Genomic DNA, 9446 nt, shown 5'->3' with positions numbered 1-9446 from the left:
AGAATCTTTATTTTGACTATTGGGAGCATAAGAACGTAACGAGGCGCTGGCGATCAACCATAGCATCAACATTCATTACTGAACAGCTAAAATTACCAGTAGGGGTGGGTGCATTGAACAAATCCAGCTACCAATTATATATTTTCATTGTTATTAGTGAAGAAACACATTTGATTCACATCAGTAATCCATTGTTGAGCACATCAATATCCTTTATGTCCTGTAGCGCCTTCAGTTTTTTCTCTCATGATTTGCCAATCAGTGGATTTGGTCCACCTCCCTCCCAGGCTCATTATCTTCCCCTCTCTCTATCACACACCATTAGAAATCTGTTGAAGATAAATTATGATCCTAGTGGAAGATAATCACGTCATACATGGTCATGTGGTCCCTAAAATTAATTCCCCCCCTCCGCAATCTGTTGATGCTCAATAATAAGGCAAATTGTACGCGTGCAGCACTTCAGGCTGACAGCATTCAAAGTAACGTGTCGTTTCTCATGTTCCTGTCTTGCAGATCCCAGTAGTGAGAGGGTGTGCAGCATGAGGCTGCTGTGGAAATCCCTGGACAAAATGAGGTGTCTGAGGAAACGTTCAACCATCCCCTTCCTCGGCTTCCTCATCACCTTCCTCCTCTTCCTGAACCTCTACATCGAAGACGGCTACGTGCTGGTCAGTGAATTGTGTTGTGTGCACGTCCTAACTGCTATTAGCAAGCATTTGCCAAAATTAGAAATTTAGATGAAGCGCTCTCTTAGTATTTGTAGACCTTCTCCATGAATGAAAAGCAAATTAGACCAAATGTGCTTCTAACTGTGTTCTCGTGTTTGTTCACTCCACCCATGTTGTCCCTTTTATAATTGCTTGTTTTTAAAGGAAACATGTTTAAATTTTCATAACATGGACCCAAGTTGAAATCATCCAGATGATTTATTTCTTATTCATGATAGCATCAAAACTTGGTGAACACAGTACATTATCTGTGTTTGTTATTTAAATTATTAAGAGGGGAGTTCACATTTTCAGCTCTCTGGTTGCTCTTCTCAAGTCCATTTACGCGGCTGTGTAAACCGCCTGGAGGGGGTTTTAAGATTCCTTTTGTCTCCAAACGTCGAGGGTTAGCTCAGCCGCATCAAAACACATATTGTCAAGTTTGTACAAGATGTTAATGACAACTTTAAGAAAACAAAAGTCTTGGTTTTCCCTTCATCTGAATTATTCACAGTAGAAATTGAAATTTTCAGGAAGATTTTTATGACAGCTTGTATTTTTTTTTTTTTTTACCCCTCTGTCTTGTTCATAATATGGAGTAATGTTGTGTTTCTCATGTTGTCTTCTAGGAAGAGGATAAAAGGCAGCTCAGGGAAACATCAGTCCACCCTCCGAGCTCGGAGCGATACGTTCACACCTTCAGAGACCTCAGTAATTTCTCTGGAACCATTAATGTCACGTATCGTTATCTCGCTGGAACCCCGCTGAACCGCAAGAGTAAGTTTAGTGTTTCTTTATAGAGGAATTTACATTGACAATTTTTTTTTTTTTGCATGAGCTCAGGGGAGTTACGTGAAGTCACACGAGCGAGAATAAGAACTAAAACTTAAAATCTATGATGTTGGGATTTAGAGCACGACCATAAAATGTAACTACTCCGTAGAGACTTTTTTTTTGTACCTCAAAAATTAAACACTTTGCACAACTCTCCTCCAGTGCACCATGTTTTATCCACTAAATGTTTCTATTCCAGCTGAAATATACCTGACAGACAAATGTGTTTAAGAATATAAATTAATATAAATTGATCACTTGTATTCCAATGGATTGACATAATATTCTTTATTTAAGTTTATGTTCCGGGGAACAGCCTTGAGTTTAAAATGAGGAAACTTCTTGAAACCTTAATTGAATCTTTACAGTTTTCTTAAAGGTCCCATATTGTATAAAGTGAGATTTCCATGTGTTGTTTGATTATAAAGCAGCACTTCCGTAACTTTGTGATGTCACAACAAAGCAGTCCTGGACCCACCATCCAACCGTGCAGAATTTAGTATCTCTGAGTGTTTACCCAAAACCTATCTATAATATTTTTATTTGATGACTCAAAACCAGTCAGCCAATAAGGAGAGAGGCTCGGAACCTCCTCTCCTCTGATTGGCTCACTGTCCTGTTGTTACAAGAGCTCCAGAGAGAAGCCTGAGAGAGGAAATGTAAAACTACGTTGAGATGGTTTTTGGTTCTTAAAACCACAAATATATCTTCATATGAATCAACACTTGTGTAAAATATGGGACCTTTAAAATGTGTGTTTTCTGCAAGCATTTAATTTGCATTTGCATTTGTGGTAATATGAAATACATTTTCTTCACAGAGTATCTGACCATTGGACTGTCATCAGTCAAAAGAAAAAGAGGGAACTACCTTCTGGAGACTATCAAATCCATCTTTGATCAGTCAAGTTACGAGGAACTGAAAGAGATTGTGGTTGTGGTCCACCTGGCAGACTTTGACCTGGTCTGGTGTGAGAACCTGGTGCAGGAAATCACCAGGAAGTTTGCTCACCACATCATAGCTGGACGCCTCCTGGTGATCCAGGCTCCAGAGGAGTATTACCCGTCTCTGGACGGGTTGAAAAGGAACTACAACGACCCGGAGGACCGGGTCCGTTTCCGCTCTAAGCAGAACGTTGACTACGCTTTCCTCCTCAACTTCTGCACAAACCTCTCGCACTTCTACATGATGTTGGAGGACGACGTGCGCTGCTCCAGGAACTTCCTGACGGCGCTGAAGAAGGTGATCACCTCCAGAGAAGGCTCCTACTGGGTGATGCTGGAGTTTTCCAAGCTGGGCTACATCGGGAAGCTGTACCACTCCAAAGACCTGCCTCGTCTGGCTCATTTCCTCCTCATGTTCTACCAGGAAATGCCCTGCGACTGGCTCCTCATCCACTTCAGGGGTCTGCTGGCCCAGAAAGACGTGATCCGCTTCAAGCCCTCACTGTTCCAGCACATGGGCTACTACTCGTCTTACAAAGGAGCAGAGAACAAACTGAAGGACGACGACTTTGAGGAAGACTCCATAGACATTCCTGACAACCCTCCTGCCAGCCTTTACACAAACATCAACGTCTTTGAAAACTATGACGCCGCCAAGGCTTACAGCACAGTGGACGAATACTTTTGGGGGAAGCCTCCTTCCACTGGAGATTTCTTTGTCATAGTCTTTAACAAATCGACCAAAATTAGCAAAATTAAGATTGCTACAGGTTCTGACGACCGGCAGAATGACATTCTTCACCACGGAGCTCTAGAAGTTGGAGAGAAACTGGTTGGGACTAAGAAAGGAAAACAGTGTTCGTCCTATATCACATTAGGGGAGTTTAAAAATGGCAACATTGAGGTTCAAGATGTCGACCACAAGATTGCCTTCGAAATCGAGTGTGTACGCATCGTGGTGACAGCCAGTCAGAAAGAATGGCTCATTATTAGAAGTATAAGTTTATGGACTACACAACCTCCCAGCCAATGAGGACTGTACACAAAGACTCTTAGTATGTCATAGAGGCAAAGGTTTTTATTATAATTATTATTATTATTTGTTAATGTATGTATACCCGGGTTTATTTATTCATTTTGTATGTATTTATTGATACTCATTTTGATTGCCAAATCAATCTATAGTTTTTTATACCTGCAAGTTGTAACCTTAGTGGAGCATATTCCCAGTCATTCTTAAGGACTGTTCAAATAACCTCAGAGTTTTCATGAGCGTGTGTTTTCTTCAGTTTTCCATAGGCCCGTATTGTTTTCCGTTTTTGATAGCTATCCTTAACATAGGGCTGGGTGATGATTCAGTTTTATCTTTTATCTTTTTCTGTCCAGGATGAGGCCTACAATATTATCTTTTGTTTACCGTCAACAAATCTTATGAAAAGACCAAAATCCAAGTATTGCCATGAACCCAAAGTCTGATATATCGTATTCCTCTGTGCCATGGAACTGCACCGTTATGAATATCCACACGCTGAAGTTTATTTTTAGTCAACCCCACACACGGCATCCTGCTGCGGTAAATATTCACTAGAACACCAAATGTGTGTTAATCCACCGCTGAAAATAGTCCCCCAACGAATTGTAGCACTGTTTACTCCAGTTTTTGGTAATGTTTGCTAAAAATTTGGTGCTAAGCTGTTTCAGTAAATTGCTTATCCATAAAAATGAAACAATATATTTATGAGCCATTTTTAAAGATGTACAGTATGTCGTAACTAGCAGCTTGGGGCTGACTGCCACAGACAGTATTGAGGAATGGACCAACACAGTTTGGTTTTGGCTTTTTTCATGGTGATTTGCTGACAGTAACAATTATATAGAGACATGCCAGCATTATGTATCAGTAGTTCATTCAAAACTAAGACGTCAATGAAGGTCTTGTTTGACGTATTTAGTCCAGTGTAAAGAACAACAGTAAAGAACATTGCATTGAACATTAACTTTTTTTACACTTTATTTTGCACAAATCTGTCACATCATGATATATCAGTATCAATACATCAATGGCAATATCATGAAATTCATTCACCCAGCCCTAACTTGACGACATATTACACATGTAAGTCAATATAGTGGGTGATGCAATTAACTATCACTTATGAATGCTTTTGAAGGCTCTTCAGAAAGTTGCTGCAAGGGAGGAATGAGGAATGAGGAACAGCATAGTACTGATTTATTACCGTTCAATTGTTAATTTCATTACAATTGAAGAGGTTCAATTAAATCATTTGAACCACTAATTACTTATGAATGAGGGGACAGGATAGCTGTTATGAAGTGTAGCTAAATCTTCTCCTTGAAACTACTGTCCAATTAAAGCTATTGTGTCTTCAGCAACTTTTCATGACTGATATTAAGCCTGTAAAACTGTAGCCCTGGGATTTCTCTCTGAGAATGTTCCCATTTGGCCCTTAATTATTTTTCCCCTTGTAAATGATCAGAGGTCAATGTTGCCTTGAATATTCGTCATGTCACGCCCCAACTTTTTTTTTCCTGTTTCAAATATTCCTTCCCGGTGTAATTATCTTCTCCGTTGTGGTTGAGGTGGGTGTCATGAGTGGGCTGAGCTCTTTTACTAGCACTGTATGTTCTGTCCAGGCTGCTGACAGGAGAACAATGTTTGTTTTCACCCATCTTCTCCAAGAGCTGAGATTAGATTGCACAGTGAAGAATGGGGCCAGGTCTGCTCTTAGGTCTCTTTTTTTTTTCCTCTCTCCACCACAGCACAATTTTCCCCTAGTAAATTGGTCTGTGTTTGCCTCACTCTCTACACCAGCAAAACAACATCTCCCCTGGAGCTATAGGATCTCAATTCGTTCTTTCCCCAATGTTGCGTTCTCACAACTCCGATGTTACTGCTCCTACATGGTTGCCTCTTTGTGATCTTTGCCCCCGGTTCATACAGTCTGCCGCCGCCGCCACTGCTGCTTCTGGAGGAAAATTTTCCTTGGCTCTCCTTTTCAAATTCCCCACCTTACTCTGTGTTGTTAAACAGGCTAACATTTGCAGGAATTAATTCTGCACATGTGAACTCGCCATCGCCATGGTGTTCAAAGCGAGTCAGAAACGTGCTTCGAAAAACAAACTCGTCATTCCCCACGTTCATGTAATTACAATCTGTCGGTGAGCAGCGTCCAGTCTCCCGACAATGCAATAAAGAGGTAAATGTTTACATAACGCTGACATTCTTTAGGAACAAGAGGTGGAAACAGATCGTCGTCATTGAGCATGCGACGGCGGTTTTGTGGAGCTTTGTTGCCACCTGTTCCGGGTCCCCCCTCCCCCCGAGGTCTTGTCCGGTGTCACAGATCGAGACCCTGCACAGATTGGCTTGTAGCACCATCTTTGAAATCCTTCCTCAGCGAATCTCCCCTGTGCTATCTGAAATGAAATTAGAATGCCCAGCACCCTCACAATGTGGCTTATTGTTTTTCCTCAGCATTTCCCTGGGAATGCGGCTATTCATTTTGGTGAATGATTCTGTGACCTGCATGGGATCAGCTCCTCGGAGGGGATCTTTGCCTTGAATGGATGACGCTCGGGAAAAAAAAAAAACACAATCTGCATTGTGCTGCGTGTGTGGTATTCTTTATGACGCACGCCGTGGTGCCAATTCTGCCCCAGTATTACCTGCTTACGAGCTATAAACACATGATGTCACCGCAGGGCAGTTAGCTGTTTTACAAGTGTAATGGATGGCTTTTGATACGCCTCACGGCCGAGCCGAGCAAACTGTGTGTTGTGAGTCCGCTGATATTTCTGGAGGAGAAAATCGCTGTCTTGATCTTTATTTGAAATAAGACGCCAGCCAAAACTTGCTGCACGCTGCAGATTTATGGACAGATTTACATCTTGGGGATAACAACAACAGCTGCATAAATTCTTAGCTATTGGCAGCATGCGTGGAAAACCTTGAGCGAACAGTGGGCACAGGATCGGTTCCACATTTCACTTCTTACAGCCGCTTTCACCGTCCATTTGTCAAGAATCAAAAACACACTGCATCGACAGATCCCTGTGAGGAAAAAGGAGGCGATGATTTGTTGGTCACTTGAAGGCAGGTAAATGTCTAAAGTTTGTGTAATTATATTGGCTGTGAGGGTCAAAGTTCAAGTGATAAATGTGAATATGATCTGTGGGTCCTGAGTTCTTTGAAATGTGAGCTGTCTTCTAGTGGAGCATGTACAAAGTGCATGAACAAAACTCCTTTTTTTTTGTACATCAGGATCTATGAATTAATTGTTCAGCTTCTGCTAATGAAATTGTACCTGGGTTCGTACGTAGAAACCTACCGATACTACCTTACTTAACAGGTTCGGGGTTCACATGTGCTGTAATATTGTTAAGTGGAGCGAGTGTGTTACGATGTTGTTCCTGTTGTCCGTTTTACTTTCCATCGTTCTCTAAATGGTACTGTACTGTAAGATGACATATATTTTTTTACATGTATCATTTCAAATGTATTGTATATATTGTACTTAAAAATGAAATTAGATTAAACGAATGAATGCCCTGAACTGCGCGGTGCATTGACTGCTGAGACAGAGCTGTGTGTGCAAAGGCAACTCGAGGGAGCACGAAATATTGAGTAAGTGTCTGCAGTGTCAAGGGCTTGAATACTGGCTTGAAAGCCTTGAGGAAAACAAAACGCTATTTACATGACCCCCCGCCCCCCCATCAAAAAATGCCGTCCCCGTTGTCTTCGCCTCAATGTTGTTTTTGTTTCATTGTTAAAAATGTTTAGAAGTGTATGCAGAACATGCAGTTAAAGCGTGCATTTTAAAAGAAGAGATAACTGGCATTTGCTGCTCCTTGAAACTTGCAAGCCTGTTTGACTCAGATCTTACTGTAGCCAAAAGCAAAAGCCATATATTATTCATTTCAATATTCATATGCTTTCTGCTTTTTTTTTTTCTTAACTGCATACTTAATGAAGGTGTGGGGATGATGCTTAGGGGGATACTATACTGTTTAAAGCTTCACGCTCTTTGTGTATTTGTCAAGAGGGGTCATAGATTTTCTTATATTAAGTGCGCTGTCAGACGCCTGGGAACATGGCTGTCGAGGAAAACAGGTGATTCTGGAGGAAACAGGAGTGTTGATGATAAAGCAGGTTATTCAATGCAAGTTGTGTTATAAATAAATAAAGAGTTCTCAAGTGGAGGCCGCAGCCAACTCAATATCTTTATGGCAAGACAGTCCTTGTATTTACCCCCAGTGATGAAAATCAAGTGTTTAACCTTGTTAACATGTCCGTATGTTTGTTTATATAATACAGGACATATGACTTTGTATTTCCACTGCTTCTTTCCACCAATTCTTAATATGGCTCTTAATGTAATAGTAAATGACATGTATGTAACAAAATAAGCTCTAATTAAAGGGCCACTTACTAGCTTTTTGGTACTTTTAACTGCATTCAGCAGTCTACATATACAGCAGATGGACATAAGGAGCTGCTTGAATCATCAACATTTCACAAAACTAAAAGTAAGACATCGTTATCTCAGTGGTGCTGAAATCGCTTCATGATTCCTGGTGATTTAAGAGAATTCTCTGAGTCCATAGAGGAGCATGTAACGTGTTAATTAAACAGACCGGGCATTCACAGTGCCATGCTAATTGCCACTGCCGACTGGGTGTTTAATAAGGAGCATCTGGCATGTTGCAATTTACAACAATGCTACTACATTAAACAAAGAAAGAAAACACAGAACTAAATGTGAAGATGATATAAACAGTTCATCAGAAGTTTAGGAGAAACATAGAACAAGATCAAGAAACAAAATCACAGTTATTACAGGTTTGATAAAGGCTACGTTTGATAATGGAGCTGAGCTTCATACTCAGCGTAACATCTTCAGGCTTTCACAGCTCCAACACCATTTCAGAGACCTTAAGTGTTTTGTCACAGTCGTGCCCACCTCTCTCCATATCCCGTCCTTCAAAGTCATCCAGAACCAAATGGAGGGTAAGTGTACATGACGGCTGGGTACCTGAGAAACCACGGCTAATGCACACTGTGAAGGAGGCCAGGGTAACAAGTAAAAAACCAATATCCCACATAACCAGGCCTGCACTGTGCACAGCGGGGAGACATAGGCCAATCAATTACTCTGGTTGCCATGGCGCTTGCCAGCACGTTACCTACACAGGAGGGCAAACCCCCACGTGATACCGGGCTGATATGGATTGTGCGGATTTCCTCATTTGCCTTTTGATCTGTCCTGCTCTCCTGCCTCCGGGAATCTGCCTCTGTGGAGGGGATTTTAATTCCACCTCACATTCGCCATCCATCCATTAGAAGAGGCAGCAGCAGCAGCAGCAGCAGCAGCAGCAGCAGCAGCAAATCAAAAGAACAATGGACACGGCTTGTTTGATTTTTTTTGGCATCTTCTTCTCTCAAGGTGCAGGCGCAATATGTTTTCAAGCACACACCAGAGCATCATCAAAGCTTTTCAATAGCTTTTCAGCTGTACATTTTTTTTGTGCTGTGGCGTTTCATGGAGCAGCGCAGACCCACATGAGCCAGGTGCACACATTAAGGTGGAGCTAAACTCGGGGGGGGGTGGAGAAGGAAACGGAGGTGGTGATAAAAGACATGTTGGTGGAGCTGATAGGAAGTGCACGGAACAGACGAATGGATAAGTACAGGGATTTAAAAGTGTTGAAGCTAAGCTGAAGGCAGGGAAACACGAAGCAGGCGCAGGTGATGAATGACTCGTAATAACCTGGTTAGGAACTTGTGATTGTGTGTCTACCGGTGATGGAGGAGGAGGGGGCCAGTCAGTGTTCAGGTGCTCTCGGGCTGATGAGCAGACAGTTACGGTGGAAAAGCAAGAGGCCGGAGCCAGTCTGCGCCGCAGGGTATTGAACCAGTTTCACGATCGGAAAGGAACAG

The 9446-nt window shown here is 41.9% G+C and overlaps 1 protein-coding gene across 1 annotated transcript; it reads left to right on the top strand.

Moving 5' to 3' along the window:
* The first annotated feature begins 520 nt into the window (after positions 1-520).
* Positions 521-7837, top strand: mgat4c (mgat4 family member C). Its single transcript, XM_023429499.2, has 3 exons — positions 521-671; positions 1340-1487; positions 2365-7837. The coding sequence occupies exons 1-3, from the start codon at positions 543-545 to the stop codon at positions 3519-3521; spliced, it is 1434 nt and encodes a 477-aa protein (XP_023285267.1). The 5' UTR covers positions 521-542; the 3' UTR covers positions 3522-7837.
* The last annotated feature ends 1609 nt before the right edge of the window (positions 7838-9446 follow it).

Source organism: Seriola lalandi, unplaced genomic scaffold (genome assembly GCF_002814215.2).
Source record: "Seriola lalandi dorsalis isolate HSWRI2012SDOR001 ecotype SW California unplaced genomic scaffold, Sedor1 jcf7180002054894, whole genome shotgun sequence".
Lineage (NCBI taxonomy): Eukaryota > Metazoa > Chordata > Actinopteri > Carangiformes > Carangidae > Seriola > Seriola lalandi.
The sequence above is the reverse complement of the archived record's forward strand: the minus strand, read 5'-3'. Positions and strand labels throughout refer to the sequence as shown.